The sequence below is a fragment of the Schistocerca serialis genome, chromosome 4 (assembly GCF_023864345.2).
Source record: "Schistocerca serialis cubense isolate TAMUIC-IGC-003099 chromosome 4, iqSchSeri2.2, whole genome shotgun sequence".
NCBI classification, from domain to species: Eukaryota; Metazoa; Arthropoda; class Insecta; order Orthoptera; family Acrididae; genus Schistocerca; species Schistocerca serialis.
The window spans coordinates 236,918,254-236,939,516 of NC_064641.1; the positions used below are offsets into that span (position 1 = coordinate 236,918,254).

At 39.9% G+C, this 21,263-nt stretch overlaps 1 protein-coding gene across 1 annotated transcript in view; it reads right to left on the bottom strand.

Moving 5' to 3' along the window:
- LOC126474377 (uncharacterized) overlaps window positions 1-21,263 on the bottom strand; it is a 160,615-nt gene that overhangs the window by 130,454 nt on the left and 8,898 nt on the right. Inside the window, exon 2 of the mRNA XM_050101844.1 lies at window positions 9,289-9,479. Within this exon, the coding sequence (XP_049957801.1) occupies window positions 9,289-9,479 (191 nt within the window). The remainder of the gene's footprint in view (window positions 1-9,288; window positions 9,480-21,263) is intronic.

Sequence of the window (21,263 nt, forward strand, 5' to 3'; positions counted from 1 at the left end):
TTCTACAACGTCGTTAATTTGTATTGCCAAAGTGCCTGAGCTCGCCATTCTTTTTCCTTTTTAACTCTGCGTCTCACTACAGCACCTATGGACGTTAGTGGTTCAGCAGCAATTAACACTTAACACTCAATATTTCTACATCTACATCTACATCTACATCCATACTCCACAAGCCACCTGACGGTGTGTGGCGGAGGGTACCCTGAGTACCTCTATCGGTTCTCCCTTCTATTCCAGTCTCGTATTGTTCGTGGAAAGAAGGATTGCCGGTATGCTTCTGTGTGGGCTCTAATCTCTCTGATTTTATCCTCATGGTCTCTTCGCGAGATATACGTAGGAGGGAGCAATATACTACTTGACTCTTCGGTGAAGGTATGTTCTCGAAACTTCAACAAAAGCCCTTACCGAGCTACTGAGCGTCTCTCCTGCAGAGTCTTCCACTGGACTTTATCTATCATCTCCGTAACTCTTTCGCGATTACTAAATGATCCTGTTACGAAGAGCGCTGCTCTCCGTTGGAACTTCTCTATCTCTTCTATCAACCCTATCTGGTACGGATTCCACACTGCTGAGCAGTATTCAAGTAGTGGGCGAACAAGCGTACTGTAACCTACTTCCTTTGTTTTCGGATTGCATTTCCTTAGGATTCTTCCAATGAATCTCAGTCTGGCATCTGCTTTACCGACGATCAACTTTATATGATCATTCCATTTTAAATCACTCCTAATACGTACTCCCAGATAATTTATGGAATTAACTGCTTCCAGTTGCTGACCTGCTATGTTGTAGCTAAATGATAAGGGATCTATCTTTCTATGTATTCGCAGCACATTACAATTTTCTACATTAAGATTGAATTGCCATTTCCTGCACCATGCGTCAATTCGCTGCAGATCCTCCAGCATTTCAGTACAATTTTCCATTGTTACAACTTCTCGCCCCACCACAGCATCATCTGCAAAAAGCCTCAGTGAACTTCAGATGTTATGCACAAGGTCATTTATGTATATTGGGAATAGCAACGGTCCTATGACACTCCCCTGCGGCACGCCTTAAATCACTCTTACTTCGGAAGACTTCTCTCCAATGCGAATGACATGCTGCGTTCTGTTATTCAGGAACTCTTCAATCCAATCACACAATTGGTCTGATAGTCCATATGCTCTTACTTTGTTCATTAAACGACTGTGGGGAACTGAATCGAACGCCTTGCGGAAGTCAAGAAACGCGGCATCTACCTGTGAACCCGTGTCTATGGCCCTCTGAGTCTCGTGGACGAATAGCGCGAGCTGGGTTTCACACGACCGTCTTTTTCGAAACCCATGCTGATTCCTACAGAGTAGATTTCTAGTCTCCAGAAAAGTCATTATACTCGAACATAATACGTGTTCCAAAATTCTACAACTGATCGACGTTAGAGATATAGGTCTATAGTTCTGCACATCTGTTCGACGTCCCTTCTTGAAAACGGGGATGACCTGTGCCCTTTTACAATCCTTTGGAACGCTACGCTCTTCTATTGACCTACGGTATACCGTTGCAAGAAGGGGGGCAAGTTCCTTCGCGTACTCTGTAAAATCGAACTGGTATCCCATCAGGTCCAGCGGCCTTTCCTCTTTTGAGCGATTTTAATTGTTTCTCTATCCCTCTGTCGTGTATTTCGATATCAACCATTTTGTCATCTGTGCCGGCCGAAGTGGCCGTGCGGTTAAAGGCGCTGCAGTTTTGAACCGCAAGACCGCTACGGTCGCAGGTTTGAATCCTGCCTCGGGCATGGATGTTTGTGATGTCCTTAGGTTAGTTAGGTTTAACTAGTTCTAAGTTCTAGGGGACTAATGACCTCAGCAGTTGAGTCCCATAGTGCTCAGAGCCATTTGAACCATTTTTTTTTTGTCATCTGTGCGACAATCTAGAGGAGGAACTACAGTGCAGTCTTCCTCTGTGAAACAGCTTTGGAAAAAGACATTTAGTATTTCGGCCTTTAGTCTGTCATCCTCTGTTTCAGTACCATTTTGGTCACAGAGTGTCTGGACATTTTGTTTTGATCCACCTACCGCTTTGACATAAGACCAAAATTTCTTAGGATTTTCTGCCAAGTCAGTACATAGAACTTTACTTTCGAATTCATTGAACGCCTCTCGCATAGCCCTCCTCACACTACATTTCGCTTCGCGTAATTTTTGTTTGTCTGCAAGGCTTTGACTATGTTTATGTTTGCTGTGAAGTTCCCTTTGCTTCCGCAGCAGTTTTCTAACTTGGTTGTTGTACCACGGTGGCTCTTTTCCATCTCTTAATGTATACAAGGTGAGTGAACGTTAATACTCGTAAAATCGACGAACTGCATGGACAGATTCCTGACTAGTAGTGGAGGAGAAAAGGTCCTATGAACATGTATGCAGAAAAGCATCGTTGCCATGGTAGATGCCATTGGCGAATGAAAGTTCCTTTGACCATGTGCCGTGTGTTCCTTGCGTGTTGCAGGCTACATTATTGACACAGGGTACTGTAAGCAGCAGAATGGTCCGGTATTCCTGTCGGGAACAAGCCGAGATGGTGTTTGTGTATGGCCAAGCAGATGGAAACGGTTGAGAGCCAGCATGGCTCTACCAAAACAAGTATCCACACAGACAACAACCACATCGCACAACATTTCAAGCCATTTTTGGGCGTTTGTGTGATCATGGGTCGTTTCATACAGACGAACAGCAAGGAGGCTGCGGACTGCATACACCAGATTTAGGGGACTGGGTTCTGTAGGATATTGATACGATCTCTAGTACAAGCTCCAGGAAAGTGGCCAGCCAACATGGTATAAGCCAAAGTATGATTATGTGACCCTATATGACAACCACTACTATCCCTATTACCTGCAATGAGTGCAACGTTTGTCAGCAACTGATTTCCCCCTATGGCAAGGATTTTGTCGATTGTTTTTGCACCAGAATATCACAGTAAAGGGTTTTCTGCCATCAGTCCTCTTTACCAACGAAGCATTCTTTAGCAGAATTAGCATCATCAATCTGTGTAATCGTCATCTGTGGGCTACAGACAATCCTCAAGGACCGGTTGAGGCATCTCATCAGCATCGGTTCAGCATCAACGTGGGGTAGGGATTATTGGTGACCATATACTTCGATTGGTTATTATTCCACAACGCCTCGATGGAGGAATGTACTTGGACTTCGTGTGGAATACTCTGCTTGGGATGCTTGAGAACGTGTTCTTAGCAGTACGATAGGTTATGCGGGTTATGAATGAAGGAGCACCACCCTATTTCCATATTACAGTTCGCGACAACTCGTCAACATCTTCCCCAGACACTGAATAGGAGGCAGAGGCCCTTGAGCATGGCCTGCTAGATTAGTGGACTTAAACCTCCTGGATTTTTCTCTCTGGGTGGATCTGAGCGAATTGTGTATGCTGAACCAGTTGCTGATGTGCAGACCCTTCAGAATCATGTTCATAACGTCTGTGACGCTGTTTGGAGAGAGGCCAGAAGAGCGAAAGATTGCGGCAGTCCGTGATGTGTGAAAACGCGAACTGCATCCCATGCAAGACCACTTAGAACATCTGTTGTGATGTGTTATAGGACGATTTGTTGTCGTTCCACATACACTTTCTGTTTCTGAACACATGTTAGTAGAATGTTTTTATCCTCCATTTCCAGTCATGAATCCATCCCGGGAGTTTTTCGGTTCAACACTACAATGAACATATTTACACACCTACCAATTAGTTTTTTTTGCCAGTACATCTGCATTTTGGTCTTTTCTACCAGTTTCACGAATTTCCAATTTGTCAGCCTACCAGACTGCCTGTTTTTCTGCCCGTGTTGCCAAATTTTAGATTTGGCACCAACCAACCAACATTTGCTACATGCTATGCAGTGACATCGTTTTTTTTCATACTGTCTACGTACCTTACCACAGTGTATGCACAGTGCATGTATAGTGTATATCCAGTGTATGTATGGCATATGCGTGGTGTATACATGATACATTTGTGGCGTAATTGTAACATTTTTGCGGCATAATTGTAGCATAGTTGTGGTTTAATTGCGGTGTATGTGGTGTAGGTACAGCGTCATAACGTCACTTTACCAATTGCAGAACCAGTTTACCTATTTATGAATCAGGCGTCCCACCAAACTGCCGTTTTTTACCAGCTTCTGTGTGCTACAAATTTGCCTATTGTACAGCCAATTTCTGGGTTTGATGTAACTCGACTAACATGTGCAGACTATATTATGATGTCATTATTTTATATATTTATATATTACGTCATGTTATATGTTGTGATGTCATTATTTTAACTTACTTCGCCATATTTTTTACTCTGCTTCTCACTGTAGAGCAGAGGACTCGGATGTAGAGCAGTGGTGCATGATTAACGTGATGCATGTGTGATAAATGTGTGATGCATGTGTGTAACACATGTGGGATGCTGTCAGATAGTTTGGAACCTTTTGGGTAAAAATTATTTTGTTACAATAAATACCCAAGCACTAAGCTAGAACGGTGAGCATATTGCTCGAAAACAGTGGGAGCCCCTTCATCCTCGAATTGCACATAGCAAATGATGACAATCTTGCAATTGAGTTAAAACTGTTTGAATGTGGGGGGGGGGGGGGGGGGGGCAAGCTCACATGTCGTCTGCAGATAGCATTAGCATGATGATGATGATGAGGAGGAGGAGGAGCTCACGTGTGGTGCATAGGGGGTTGGGCAAAAAGGGTGGGGGATGTGGTCATTGGGGGCATGGACCGTGGGTAGGAGTGGCTTTCACAGGGCAGTGACATGGTGATGTAGAATTCTGGGAGTGATGATGTCATGGTCTTAGTGTATGTGTCAATATAAGAATTCCGAGAATGACGATGCTGATGTCAGCACTTTAGTGTGCAAAACCCTCACTGACCCCTCTCCCTCTACTCTCCTTTGCTACAACCATTTGCCAAAAGATTTACAACTCATAGTGGACAAGAGCTGCAGAAAAAAGGAACAATTAAGGTTGAAGATTTATAAGTGTGTAGTTACGCAGATTTCCTTTTTAGCCATTACTTCATTCATTAAGGACTACATTTTTTGTCTAAATGCTTTCATTCAGATTGCATTCTTAGTTAATGAGAAGGTAGTTCTATTGTTCACTGAGATTCCTTTAGAAATAGATTATGAATTATACAGCAATGTGTCAGTCCTTTTTTCTCGTTGGTTAGACTGTGCAAAAGATAAACAGTTTCAGATTAACGTAAAGCAAATCACAATACTCTGTTTTGCTAGAGCCCTGCCAAAATCCACATCCTGCATAACGGAGTTAATGTGGTACTTGCCAGGCTACAGGTAGGCATAATACCTATCTCATTTATCTCATGGTGTCTCCATTAATCGTTGTTCGCAAGGCGAATGGCACCTATATAAACTGTGAAGATATCAAAACAGTAAATTTTGAAGTTATTGTAACATTGTTTATGGATTCTTCCATTACTTCTTGGCAGAATAATTTCATATTTAAAGTTGACTAATAAGTATACTGTTTTTGTTCTACTGATATTTGTTTGTTTCAAAATAGTTGTAGGCATATTAGGCCATCTTCAGGAAACAACTGACTAGCGTCTGGAAGGAACACTGGATCCTACGTACTGAAACATTACAGGCGAAGGTACAATCACTTGCATAGAGTGTTGTGCATCAAACTTGTTTCTTAACGCTGAAATTACACTTTACATAATGGGCAATTGTAAGCACAATAAGTAATTACATTGCACAATATTATGGGTTAAATGGTTATAATGCTTTTTTTGTCTTGAAATTGCCTGAGGAACAGTTAAACTGAGCGTTCTTCATTTATGTCGGGCAACAAACATGTTATTCAAGATTGTAAACTAAACTTTAGTCAATGGACAGTAGTATACACAATAATTAGAATTACAAACATTATAGACATTTGAGTAGACAACAGACATGATGAATTAGGTGTAAAGACACGCCCACCAACTCTCATTTTAGTCGCACAACTCCTTCTTGCAGTTGTGATTTTTTTTCCGTCACTGTATATGGAAAATTACTGTCTTTTTTCCTCCTTTTCCAAGAAAAGTTCTGAACAACGTCGGGTGGTTCAGATGTAAAAGTAAAAAAAGTCCCATATCAGCTGCCAGGCATCTTTAAAAAATCCGAATAATTTATCCTATAGATACTAACATGTTACAAATGATTTTTTAGTAGCTTACACTTTTCACAAACACTTTTAGACATATTTTATGATCAGTATATAGCAGGTTTCGCAGACGTGGCGTGACAACTATTTTAACAGAAATTTACTCATTTAAAGTTTCACATGCTTGTTGCTCGCTGAGAGAATAGTAGGGGAAATGGCCTAAAATGTTATAGGAGCGAAATGCCACAGTGAATTTCTTTTAGATAAGTCTGTACACATGATAGTAATCTTGGGTTATTTTGAAAGCTTTTGATATCTCCACTTCCTCTACCAACCAATTAACTTCACATGTCTCCATTTGGTGGAGTGAGAAACGTAAGACCTTTCTCGCAGACAATGAAACAAATATTCCTTATCAGGAACATTAGAAAGTGTGTAAGATTTAGAACTTGGTGGATTTCTTACAAATGTAAGTCTTTCTATCTGTACAAATATTTTGATTGTGGGTCTTTCAGTTTTCACTTTTATGACCAATGACTACAATTGTGTTGCAGAAGATGAAATGAGACAGGACTATGTCGTTTTCACCAGTTCCATAACACGGCTTACCTATTGTTCAAATACAGTCTTTCTGTTCAGAAATAGATACTTATAAACGTAAAACAGTAACTGTCAATTTGATACACTATTTTTATGTCTTCCTGAAATATTTTTTGGAGGCAGTGGTGAATAAATACATACACATTTCAAACAGATGGTCATGGAATAAAAGTAACAATAAATCTACCATTACTGTTAGTATAAAATATTTGATTGACTAGCCTAAAGCCTCTTTGGCGTATAATGTGCTTCAGATGACACTGAGGGCATTTGCATGCGACAAGCAGAACAACAAACCAGCCATCTCCTACAACAGAGCAATCAACTCAGTCAGCACTTTAATTTTTGGGACTCTCGACAACAACTCATTCACAGAGAGTGGAGATAAAATCCTTCAAGGACTTCCTGTAAAAGCTTGCCGATCAAAAGTGATCAAGGGCTGCAGATCTTGCAAAGCAGCCCGGAGCTTACTGCAACACAAAATCTGCAAACACTGAAGTAAGAAAGAGCTTTAGGAAAGCAGTGAACTGAGAAAAGGCCACCAAACAGCTGTGAAGCAACGTTTGTTCGCTGTATCACCACAGGATGAAGAAGAATAAGTGGATATAAATATTGTTAATAACGATGAACAGGGCGCAACATGGTTATGTTATTGGACCTAACTAAATGTAGGGAAAAATGGTTAAAATACATGATCTGTTCAAATTTTAACCATGCACATTGTGGTACGGCTTCTAAGCCGGCAAAAGCCGTTCTACGTACAAGATAATGATTGTCTCATAATCTGAATAGAAAACACTATCCAGGACTTAAACTCCAATGAAATTTTAAATTCAAATTTTGTTAATTATTGTAGTTACAGTGTCGGAAACACAACTCTAAGCTTTAAAGCAGACATTATTGGTTGGTCTTCGTACATCCATAGTTGAACTGGAGGACAGTGGGACGTCAGCTGGTATAAATTTATATTAAAAATGAAGAAATTCCTCCAGCTGTATTTAAGGTGTCGATTATATTTTAGCAACTAATTTCAACGTTGACACAATGTCATCTTCAGGCCCATACACCTAACCACCTTCCACACAGAGCACGTCCGTATCTCACCACTGACTTCCAGTGTCAGTCGCACGCAGTTGACGTCAAGTGTATGGGCCTGAAGATGACGTTGTTACAACGTTGAAACTAATTGCGAAAATAAAATCGACGCCTTAAATACAGCTGGAGGAATTTCTTAATTTTCAATACAAAATTATTGGTTGGGTTTTTAAACTAATAAATTAAAAGTAAAAAAGGAGTATTTCTGTTAACAAGTAAGAGATAAGTAGATATGTAATTTTTTCCATCGTTCAGCTTCATATAACGCACTGAACACAATTTTGAAATTGTGAATTCGTCAGGAAACTAATTATATTATGTTAACTCATTATGCATATGTTACTCTAGAAACAATATCGAAATGTAGAATTGCATTTACACATGCTTAACTTGCCAAGTCAAGTGAGAAAGGCAAATGAAATTTCAGTTTGCCGTTTTGGGCCCTCTTCCCCTATGCTACATGGAAGAATGGAAATTAAAACAGAAGAGTTACTGGACGAAGATTAGTTGTTCACAAAAACAGAGCTCTTAGAGAAGCTTTTCTGACTTTGCTCTTACCAATGGAGGGAAGAATGAACAAAAATCAGGAAGTCTTCATAACAAAAAGACATCCCTAGACAGTGTGACATGTGATACTATGTTCAAAATCCTGAGATGAAGTAGAATAATTTACGGAAACAGAAGAGCTATTTACAGTAGCTACAAGAAGCCCATTTCAGTAACCAAATGGAATATAAAAAAAAGGTGCGCTATAAGACGGATGTGAAGCCATAGAGTTAGATCTCACTGTTGTTGAATTTGTACATCGAAGTACGACGTGAAGAAGTTTTAGAAAACAGAACAAGAGGAATGAAAGGAGAAGAGATAACAATTTAAAAGGTTCACAAATGGCGTTGTCCTCCTGGGTGAAACACGGGAAGAGAGACGAAATGTTAGATGGAAAGGACTGCTTATTAGAAAACGATAAATAAAACGAAGAAGGAAGTCGGAGAATATTAAAAAATTGAATATCCATTTACTGGCAGTGAAATTAATGAATACCCAGTGGAAAAAGTGAAACGAACATCGTCTGAAGCAGAGAGTTTTATGAACATTAAACACAAGCCGTGGAAAAAGTGTCGGAGAGTAACTGGGAAGCATCTGAAGTGTGATGCTACACAAGCGTATAAAAATTAGGGGAATAAATGAAGCATAATGTAAAGAGAAAGTGGTTAATAAAACGTCTTATGAGTTTACCAGAAATTGTTTACTTTGCATTGCAACAGCTAAGAAAAATTATATGGGCATATAAAGATCATAATATAAGAAAAACCAAATTATCAAAGATAATTTGAGTGTAGCAAATATGTAGACATAAAAAGTTAAACAGGAAAGATAGAGGCAGCAGATATTAAGAAAACAGTTGAGAAAACTGTAACTTAAAAAATGAAAATAACGACTCACCTGGGGCGTTGTTAGGCTGGCGAAACAGATTCCAGAGCACGGCGATGGTGTGGTCCAACTGCACGTGGAAAGGCGGAGAGCGTACTCGTGGGCCTTGGCCCTCCTGCTGCAGGCGGAAATTGTATGGTTGGGGGTTGAATTCATCGGGCTTGCCCTTGATCTTCTTTCTGATGGGTTTAGGTTCCTCTTTCCTACAAAAGTTTTACTTCTGCAGAATTTCGAAATATCCAATGACCTTCAAACTGCCGACGGGTATCTCAACAGCGAAGATGCTTTTCTGGCGGCAGTGCATACGTCAAAGGCCTACTAATGTAATGCGATACAGAGCGAGACCGTGCAGGGATGAAGGCACTGGATTTCCATTCTGGAAGAATGAGATTGAACTCCTCGTCTGCCCATTCATATTCGGTTTCCCTAAATCGTTTAAGATTAAAGCCAGGATGGCTCCCTTGAAGAGGACACAACCAATTTCTTGTGCAACTTTTATGCAAATCGATTGTTTCTTTTTTCTCTAAGGATTTATTCGTTGAACTCTAAGCTTCATTTATTTTTTTATGAGTCAATGACAGTATAAAAATCAGGGATCGAATAGCACAGTCATGGAGAAACTGAAACACTGTTGCATAAGCACAAAAATTTCAAGTGCTCTTCAAAAATCACGTTATTTAATATTAAAAAGACGGTTACAGCGTAATACAATATGAGGAGGTTAGGTTCACCGGCATAAAAATAAACTATAGCTAGTATCTGGGGAAATACAAGGTGTTTCAGAAATGACAGGTCACACAAAGAAGACAATGTTTTATTTGAAAAATGTAGTTTTTAAAACGACCTTAATGTTATAATAATTAAATTCAGTCTCACAAAAATGAGCGTTCATTACTGTTAAGCATGTCCTGACTGTAATTTACACGAATGATTCTAACAATCTGCCTTGCGTGTCATTACGTGCTGCACTCCTTTGTATCAGTGCCTATCCAGTGTGGGAAACCACATCAGAGTTCTGTCGAATTTGGTGGAATTCATCAGTAATTCAGGCGATCGGCTCAGATCTAGTGGTAATTGGAGTAATATAAACCATTACTGTTGACATGTCTCAAAGACGTTAATCGAGGGGCATCTAGCCAGGCGAAAGCGCTAGCCACGCAACAGAATCTTCTCGTCCTATACAATGTCCCGACGCCATGTCACGAACTGCGCGGCCCCTCCCGCCGGAGGTTCGTGTCCACCCTCGGGCATGGGTGTGTGTGTTGTCCTTAGTGTAAATTAGTTTCAATTAGTTTAAGTAGTATGTAACTCTTAGGGATCGATGGCTTCAGCATTTTGGTCTCTTATGAACTCATACATACACAATGTCCCGAAAATCGACAATACGCTGTACTCGTGTATCAACAGTTAAGTGTGTTGGGACTTCATCGTGCTGGAAACAGAGACTTCTTCACATGGCAAGCGATAGATTGTCCAGAAGTTCTGGAAGAGTGATCCGCACGAACTTTAAATAAGACGATCCAATTAACCCAAGTGGCAGTATTACAGGTCCTAGAAGATTACTATCGACAATTCCGATCCACATGTTTACGGAGAACCTTCGTTGGTGTGATCTATCAATCACCTCATGCTGAATCTCATTGTCTCAGATGTGGTTGTTCCTACTGTTAATATACTGTCAAGTCTAAAGACCTCATCTGTAAATAAAACGTGTGTAGAAGGCAGCATCATTCACTCTTTGGTGTATGAATCCCTGCACAGCTTCATACAGCGTGGATAATCAGCTGGTCCTAAGCCGAGCACTCTTTGAAGATGGTAAGCATGTAGGTTGCACTTGTGCAACATTTTCGGACAGGTACATGAGCTGTTCTCACAGAAGGTCTGTAGGATACACGTTGCTTGAAGTTTCATTGCTAAGTCTACAGATCTACTTCACCCTCAAAATCTGGTGTTCTCACGTCATGCCTATTATAACCAAATTCCAGTTGTCCATGTACTGTAGCAAAGGTGCGGTGGTGTGGCTCTCTTCTGCTAGGGAACAAATTTTCGTAGATATGAAGAGCTATTCGTTCATTTCCCCTTGCCTCACCATAACACATTATAATGACAGGGAGCTCATCAAACCATACTCCAGGTTTCATTGATTAGTGACAGCAAGAAAGAGTGAACTTGGGACTAGTAAGACGTATAACACCAAAGAGAGTTTTATAGCAACACAAGCTGAGTGACAGGACTCGTACGACGAAACCGAATAACAATCTCACTACGATCTGTGGGGATGGGCAAAATCTTATATGTTCCTTAACAAAACACGAACGCCTTTGTGTGGTCTATAAGCCCTCAAAATTTGTTGGTGAGGTCCTGAACACCCTCTATTTAGGTGAAAAATTCAGCTATGCCTCCCAAATTAGTAGCGTAGCTACCAAATAGGTAGATAGGGTCGCTAGTCAGTGCTACAGTCACCTAAAAATCTAACATGGCAGAAAGGGGGACAGTAAAAAAATCAAGACGGTGGTGATTAGAAATTTAAAAGTTCCAAGATGGCGGTGGTGGTGGTGAGATATTTAGTAACGCTAGATGGTGGGAAATTACAGAAATACAAAATGGCAGAATTAGCCAAGTCGTGTCTCGTACCGCCTCCTCCTAACTCTCCCCTTCCCCAGCCAATCTCCGTGTACAATTAAAATGGGGCAGCCAATGACCGCATGTTTTTGTAGGTGTTAACCAATCAAAAAGTAACTCTTAACTTACGTAAGCTTCATTTGAACTGCGTAAAAATTGTGCCACGTTGTAAGATATGCGGTATTTTGGAAAAGAAATTATGCAAGTTTCTGTTGAATTGGTGTCATTTTCAAAGATATTTGCCTCTGAATTGTGTAAAACGATGTCAAGTTCAAAGATATTGACACTTGACTTGTCTATATACACAGATACACACAAATATAGACACACTCACACACACACACACACACACACACACACACACACACACACACACATAAACACTGCATAACGTTCCACCCCTGTAAATACTGTACTACCTCGTCAATAAATTTTATATCACATATGTGTACACGATATTTTTCATATCTGCATCATCGTCATCTATCTGACATATACACCTCCATAAATTTCCTAACTCTCTCTCTTTCCACCTCTGCATCATCATTAAATTTCATCTCATCTGTGTGCAAACAATATCAAAAATTACATACAGTTTTCCACATCTGCCTCATCATAAAAATCATCTCTATGTTTTACACACCCCAGTAAATTTCATGTCTCTTTTCTCCCTCTTTCCAGATATGTAAATACTGCACTGTCTCATCATTAAATTTCATCTGACATATGTGCACCACAACATTCAAAAATGTATAAACATGCAAGCTTCATCAGTAGAAGAACAAACACACACACACACACACACACACACACACACACACACAGAGAGAGAGAGAGAGAGAGAGAGAGAGATGGTTGGTTGGTTTTGGGGAAGGAGACCATACAGCTAGGTAATCGGTCTCATCGAATTAGAGAAGGACGGGGAAGGAAGTCGGCCGTGCCCTTTGAAAGGAACCATCCCGGCATTTGCCTGGAGCGATTTAGGGAAATCACGGAAAACCTAAATCAGGATGGCCGGACGCGGTATTGAACCGTCGTCCTCCCGAATGCGAGTCCATTGTAGAGAGAGAGAGAGAGAAAGAGACAAAGAGACACACACATATCTGAGAAAAATGGTATTGGTGTCATTGGATACACTTGCTCGAGAGAGAGTGACCTTGGAGGCTAGTGATAGGAAGTGATAGCTCATAACGTCTCATCGGAGGAGATGTGTGACAACACAACCAAATGGCTGATAAGAGGGACAATGCACTTCAACTCCTCTCACGTTATGTCAAATTCCATCTATGCCTCCAGTAGGTAGTACAAACAATATATTACAGGGGGAATGAGAGAAAAAATTCGAAGAAAAAATACTCTAGATACAACATTTATTATCTTACATTTTCATGCATCATAATAGTTTAAATTCCACAAGATTTTTAGTTTTTCAGATATACTGGGTGTCTCTCAAAAGGGGTTTACACTGTTTGAACTTTAGTAACTGAGGTATTAATGATAACTTAATGCAATTGCGACTACATGATGCTGTCATGACTAATGTGTGTAGCCATTCATTTCTTTTCCTTCTGTTAATTTTCAGTTGCCAGTAACTACAAATAAAGATTCCTTGGACCAGAGACAGTGGGTTTTAAAGCGCTATTGGGAATGAGAAAACATTAAAGAAGTGGAGAGATGATGGCGGGCAGAGTCATATATAACAACAACAAAATTATATGAGACATTTTAATGTGTGTGTAATCTAAAGAAGGGACAGTGTGACAGGAAAAAATCAGTAGTGGATGAAAGAGGAGAGGTGGATGCTGTGTTACAATATTTCACAAGATCCCGAAACAAGTCTCTTGTTTCTCCTCTACATATTCTTTCTCGTGATATATATATATATATATATATATATATATATATATATATATATATATATATATATATATATGTTAAAAACTATATTACAACAATTTCCTGTTTTGTTTCTTCCTCAAAGGCAGTTTTTACAGAAAACTGGCTCATTGGCTTATGGAATCTGAATTTTCAATAACAATAAGCAACGCTCAATATCATGGATAGGAGGGTAGAGGGGTTAGGCAGAGAGGGAGGAGAAGGAGGGAAATAGAGAGGGGGAAGTAGGAGATGAACAGAGAGGGGGGAGGAGAAGATGGACAGGAAAGGGAGGGTGAAAGAGATGGACAGAGAAAGGTGGCAGAAGTAGATGGACAGAGAAAGGGGAGGCGGAAGAGATGGAGGGAAGGGGATGAAGAGATGGACAGAAAGAGGGAGAGGACGAGATTGACAGTGGTAGAGGAGGAGGAGGATATGGACAGAGGGTGAGGAAGAGAGAGCCAGAAAGAGGGGAGAGGAGGTGAAGGACAGAGAGATTGGAGGAGGAGGAGGAGATGATCAAACAGTGGGGAAAGAAGAATGGAAAGAGATTGGGATTTACACTATTGGCCATTAAAATTGCTACACCAAGAAGAAATGCAGATGATAAACGGGTATTCATTGGACAAATATATTATACTAGAACTGACATGTGATTACATTTTCACGCAATTTTGGTGCATAGATCCTGAGAAATCAGTACCCAGAACAACCACCTCTGGCCATAATAACGGCCTTGATACGCCTGGGCATTGAGTGGCGTGTACAGGTACAGCTGCCCATGCAGCTTCAACACGATACCACAGTTCATCAGGAGTAGTGATTGGCGTATTGTGACGAGCCAGTTACTCAGCCACCATTGACCAGACGTTTTCAATTGGTGAGAGATCTGGAGAATGTATCCAGAAAGGCCCGTACAGGATCTGCAACATACGGCCTTGCATTATCCTGCTGAAATGTAGGGTTTCGCAGTGACCGAATGGAGGGTAGAGCCACAGGTCGTAACACATCTGAAATGTAACGTCCAGTGTTCAAAGTGCCGTCAATTCGAACAAGATGTAGCCGAGATGTGTAACCAATGGCACCCCATACCATCACGCCGTGTGATACGCCAGTGTGGCGATGACGGATACACGCTTCCAATGTGCGTTCATCGCGATGTTGCCAAACACGGATGCGACCATTATGATGCTGTAAACAGAACCTGGATTCATCCGAAAAAATGCCGTTTTGCCATTCGTGCACCCAGGTTCGTCGTTGAGTACTCCATCGCAGGCGCTCCTGTCTGTGATGCAGCATCAAGGGTAACCGCAGCCATGGACTCCGAGCTGATAGTCCATGCTGCTGCAAACGTCGTCGAATTGTTCGTGCAGATGGTTGTTGTCGTGCAAACGTCCCCATCTGTTGACTCAGGGATCGAAACGTGGCTGCACGATCCATTACAGCCATGCTGATAAGATGCCTATCATCTCGACTGCTAGTGATACAAGGCCGTTGGGATCCAGCACGGCGTTCCGTATTACCCTCCTGAACCCACCGATTCCATATTCTGTTAACAGTCATTGGATCTCGACCAACGCGAGCAGCAATGTCGCGATACGATAAACCGCAATTGCGATAGGCTACAATCCGACTTTTATCAAAGTCGGAAACTCGATGGTAAGCATTTCTCCTCCTTACACGAGGCATCACAACAACACCAGGCAACGCCGGTCAACTGCTATTTGTGTATGAGAAATCTGTTGGAAACTTTCCTCGTGTCAGCACGTTGTAGGTGTCGCCACCGACGCCAACCTTGTGTGAATGCTGTGAAAAGCTAATCATTTGCATATCACAGCATCTTCTTATTGTCGGTCAAATTTCGCCTTTGTAGCACGTCACCTTCGTGGTGTCGCAATTTTAATGGCCAGTAGCGTATATCTTTTATCCCATCCATATTTAGCAGTTGCTGAACACTGCTGGGTACCTAGTAAAAATATATTTTCCTAGCTACTGCGAGTTGAATCTAGTCAGCAGAAAGGAGTAGGTGAATTCACATTATTACAATTACAATTACAGGAAACAGTTTACATTTTTCACATCCACTGACACACACACACACACACACACAAACACAAACACATTTTACGTCATTTACATTTTCAAATATTTACAATACAATCAATCATCATCATCATCATCATCATCATCGTCATCATCATCTGTCATAGAGCAGAGACCACAAGCCGATGTATTCATATTATCCGAAAGTATGAAATGTTTATCATTCTGTGCATATAAAGCTAATTTGTGTTGTTTATTAATAGAAAGTACATGGTATCTTGATTGACTTACATACTGCACAGTTATTTTAACTTCGAAATTCAACACACATTGCCTCTAATCACCGGAGGTTAACCTCTGTTTTACACCCTTTTTTCTGTGCCTTATGCATCCTGAATCTGTCTCAAGTCATAAATTTTTGCTCATAGACTGACAAATTTCGTAATCACCAATTAGTTTGTCTTTCAATAATCAAACATCTTTTTTATTTAGCAGCAGAATATTTTACCTTTTATTTACTGGGAAACATGAAGTATAAAATCAAGTACACACATGATTACCGATATCCTCATAAACATCTGGAGTTTTAGTGTATTGGGTTGCTGCATAAGTACATAGCGTTTTTGTATAAGTTTAACAAACACAACAGGTACATTCAATAGACACTTTAGTCGTCAATATAATTTTCTTCTTCACTATTTACAACAGTCTGTCAATGCTGGGGTAATTTTTCAATTCCACCACTGTAGAAATCAGGTAGTTTTGAGGCGACGAGCTGGTCAAGCCATATTATATGTGCATTTTCATCCGGAATGGAAGTTTCTTGAGGGTTGTTCGGCAGAGAGTGAAAAAGGTGAAAATTTCAGGTTCCAAGATCAGGTGAATAAGATGGGTGCAGAATATCTTCCAAAGCCAACCCCTGTGCAGTGTTTTTTGTCAGTCTAACAGAATACCGTGGGTCGTTTTCGTGGAGTAGCATCACTTACCGCAGTTTTCCTGGTCGTTGTTCTTGGATTGTGACTGCAAGACGTCTCAGTTATTGACAATAATGCCAGCAGTGATGGTTAAATCTCGGGGAAGCAGTTCTTAGTATACCATATCGTCGCAGTTTCACCAGATAAATAACATTATCTTTTGTGATTACATGCAGGTCTTCGTAAGGGGTGTTGCTACTTTGTTCTGACTCAACCATTCCTTTCTTTTCCATATCAGCAGAAAGACGCCATTTTTCACCAGTCGGTGTTGTTCAAGAGACAACTCATGAGGGGCAAGCAGAGATATAGCCACGCGCTGATCTTTGTGATTAGGCTTGCGGTACCCGTGTACTCATGTTTTGAACCTTCCCCATTGCATCCAAATGTCGCACGATGGTGGAATAATCACAGTTCATAGCATTTGACAATGCTCGAGTACAATGATGTGGATCGTTGTGATCGATGCGGTTAAACGATCTTCATCAAATCCCGAAGGTCTTCGTGAATATGGAGTCACTAAAGTCAAAATGATCCTCCTTAAAACGAGAAAACCAATTTCTTACCGAGCTCTGTCCAGTGGCATTATCCCATACACGTAACAAAATGTTCCTGGCTTCCTCCGCAGCTGCTATCCCTCTGTTGAACTGAGACAGATGAATATGGCGTAAATGTTCCGTTGGCATTCCATTTTCTAGCGCCAATAGCTCCACTCCCTATATCTCCAAATGACAAAATGAAAATATGGAAACAGCAACAGTGAACTACATATAAAAAATTACAATCGATGAATAAACCCACAGAAACTGGAATACCAACGTGCAAAACAAAAGAGCTACGAATTTACGCACAAACCTAATAATAAATTAAGCTAGCGGTGTGTGTGCGTAGCACAGTTTTATATGACTTGCTGAAACTTCTTTAATGTGTATTCATAATGAAAATCAAGAAGAAGCGTTTTTGAAATATCCGAAATGGCCACTCCTCATGCATTGAGTTTATATGACGTAAGACTACTTTAAGTTTTTTCTATTCAATGCCAACTAAATTTCATTGTAAGTAACACTCCTACGAAAATATGGTTCGGTAATTCATGCAACTATCCCAAAGCTGGCTTCTTAGCATATTGCCAGTCTTGCGTCTCACGTCTTTTACACATTTTGCATGACTTTTTGAAACACATATCTTTATTATTCATATGTTTAAAAACGTTTTACTGAAATCACTGCTTGCTCTGATGCATTGTTGCATCAATCTTAATGTATAGCTTCATTCAGGGACTGTGTCTAAATCGTAAAATCCTATGAATATTTTTTAAAACCAGTTTATGTTGTAAACATTGTTTTAGACATGTGTTGTGTAAGCATATAATGTATTTTTTCTTAACATACAAGGTCCATAATAATGTCTTACGTTCTATGCTCTTCGACGGTGGTGACGTCTTTTCTGCATCAGATCTGAATGAATATTCGAATATTCTGGATATTCGAGATCTACTTCTGATGTGTACCCTTTTGTCACAATCGTCTGTTACGTTTTCCACATCAAAAGTTTCATCTCTTTCAGGAGAAAACCATACACAACTGGACACTGGAAAATACTGCAACACCACTGACATGTATAGGCTATTTACATCAAGATATCTGATGTAAGATTCGTCATTTTGTCAACATAGGTGCTCAAGATTCTGTAACTGGTAAGACATGTCTGCAACAACAGTGGACCATTCCGTCTCTAACGCCTCTTCCAACAAACTGAAGTAGCTTGATTTCAGTAATAAGCTGTAATATAAGCCGCAATTACGCTTCAGAAATTTTCAGCAGAGCATCCCATGCCATACCAGGCAAGTATGAAGTAATGTGAAGTGGCGGATAAAATTAATAGGTTTTAAGGCACAAACCACAAAAGTTTTCGAACATGTCAGCAAGGAGTAGCACGTCATATGTAAAATATAAATCAAAATGGTCTCCAAGCGTTTTACAGTTGAATATATCCCACATACAGAAAGATCTTAAGTACTCGACTTCTGTTATTATTTTGTCTGTCAATAAACTTTTATATTTCTCAAATAAGCGTAATTGATTTTCCAGTAAAAACCATTCACTGTTCATATACTCACACGGAAAAAATCCGTTTTGATCAACCAGATTAAACTTTATATCATTAGAAAAATATATCCTCATTATCTTGAGCTCATCTGACTTTAGTTATGATGCACACTTTTGAGTGAGCATATCAAGAAATTTAGCGAATTGATAAATCGGAACTGTATATTGCAGAACCACTCTTGGTGCAATATTTCAGTACTCTTCATAAATGAATTATATTTTTACATATTAGATGGCAGAAGAGAAACGCAACTTTTATTTAATTTAGCTTTTTCATCGCCATCTGTAATGTTTTGCTTGCTTAAGTTCATAATCAAGAACGCCTATCGTAATTGTTCAGACTGTGGAAAACTCCAGAGACTGTATAGTGAGGACCGTAGTTCATATTGGAGCTCACATGTCCTGGGTTTCGTTATGCACCAGTGAAATGGCTCTGGTCTCATTGTTTATTCCTCTTACTCAAACAGTTCCCAGCAAATATGACAAACCAGTGCCGAGCCAAACGCTATTTCTTCTTTCTCGCTTATTTCCATCTTTTTATTTTACAATAAAGTCATTCACACCCTCGGCGGTTGCATACAGCTCTTCAGTGAACAATCACATGCAGCCACTGCCTTTGTACAATTTTAACGACATGTGCAAACGTACATGATCGGAATCCTAGCCAGAGTTGCTGCTACAGCTGCAAGAAACATCTGGTTCTAACATACAGTCTATATCAACACAAATTACACTAGGTAGCTTTACTTGATTGCTGTTACGTTTTCAACATCAGAAGGTTATAACCTCCCCACAAAAATTTACAAGACAAATTTATTATTTCTGAATGCCAATGGACATTGCGCTAAGTGTAACCTCTCCACTGAAATTTTAAAGACAGAAATAATAAATGAATAGGAGCCAAGTGTAACCTCCCTAGCAATTAAATTTAATGACAATAAAAGTGAGAATCGCAATCTGACTCAAGTATAAGTTCTTCATAAAAAATTAAGGTCCATTCAGTGATAAGAAAATCTCAGTGATAATAATGATTCAATTAAACCGAAATATCGGTCTTTGGCCCTGTGCAAAAAATCAAAATTAAAATTCTTACCTCATTACAACACCTAATCAAATTTCTGCTCTTGTTGTTGCGCACCGCTTGGAGGAACTGCATTGCAAATAATAATATTCCTTTTTTTTTTTTTGTAATCTAATTGAAAACTGAAACTTTTGTTTAAGGGAAGTGGAACGAAATAGTTACTTCAATTAAATGAAAATTTTATGTAAAATTGCTTTTGAAATCAAAGTTATTATTGGGGGCACTTGTTGAAAATTAGTTACAATAATTAAAACTTTACATTATCCGATGATTATCTTAATTAACAGTATACCTCATTCAGCATCTTGACCAGTGTTGTCGCCAGACCACATCACGCAACTCCACTGGGCTGCTACCACTGACCGACCGCTCTGCATGACGACTACTGGCGTACTGCACGCGACGACTACTGACAGAGTACTGCTCTCAACTAGACAGAGCTACAGACTCGCAACGACTGACCGACAGACTGAGAACCGCTCGCAACACTCGCGCGGTCAAGCGCATACTCTCTGGTCACAGATGCTACAATGCCTCGCCATCGCTGCTATGTTACATACGTGTTTCAAGGTTCAACTCTTTAAGGAGAAAACCATACGCAACTGGACACTAGAAAATACTGCAACATCACTGACATATAAAGACTATTCCAATCAAGATATATGATGTAAGATGCGACAATTTTGTCAACACAACTGCTCATTATTCTTTTACTCGTAAGGCATATCTGCAAAAACAGTGGACCATGCAGTCTGTGACGCCTCTTCCAACAAACTGGAATCGTTTGATATCGGTAATAAGCTGCAATATAAGCTACAATTACGCCATTAGGCATGACGCTGTTGACTGCTTTGAACTATGTGATTTTTGTAATCAAAATAGCACAGAATATGTTCACATACTACAGTATACCGGTAATTCTACAAAGTGACAAGTCCTTTATATAATAAAAATGAGATTCATCTATATGTGTATAACTTGAAATATCTGTAGATTTACTTGTTTCTTGCAATTGTGTTTTGAGATATATAGCACTAGAACTCGAAAATAATTTCTCACCTAATTTTTTCGAGCCACTGCAGGCTCATCATAAGATAGAGATGTTACAAGAACATTACGTTGTCCAATTGTAGCTAGATGCAGTGCTGGTGAGTGCACTGCCTTGTAGTATCCATATCAAATCTGGTCCTATAATGTATATTATTAAGCTATGTAGACAGATATACACACTATTTAGCTCCACTTGGTTTTGTAATTCTTGTAACATCTCCATCTGCCGATGAGCCT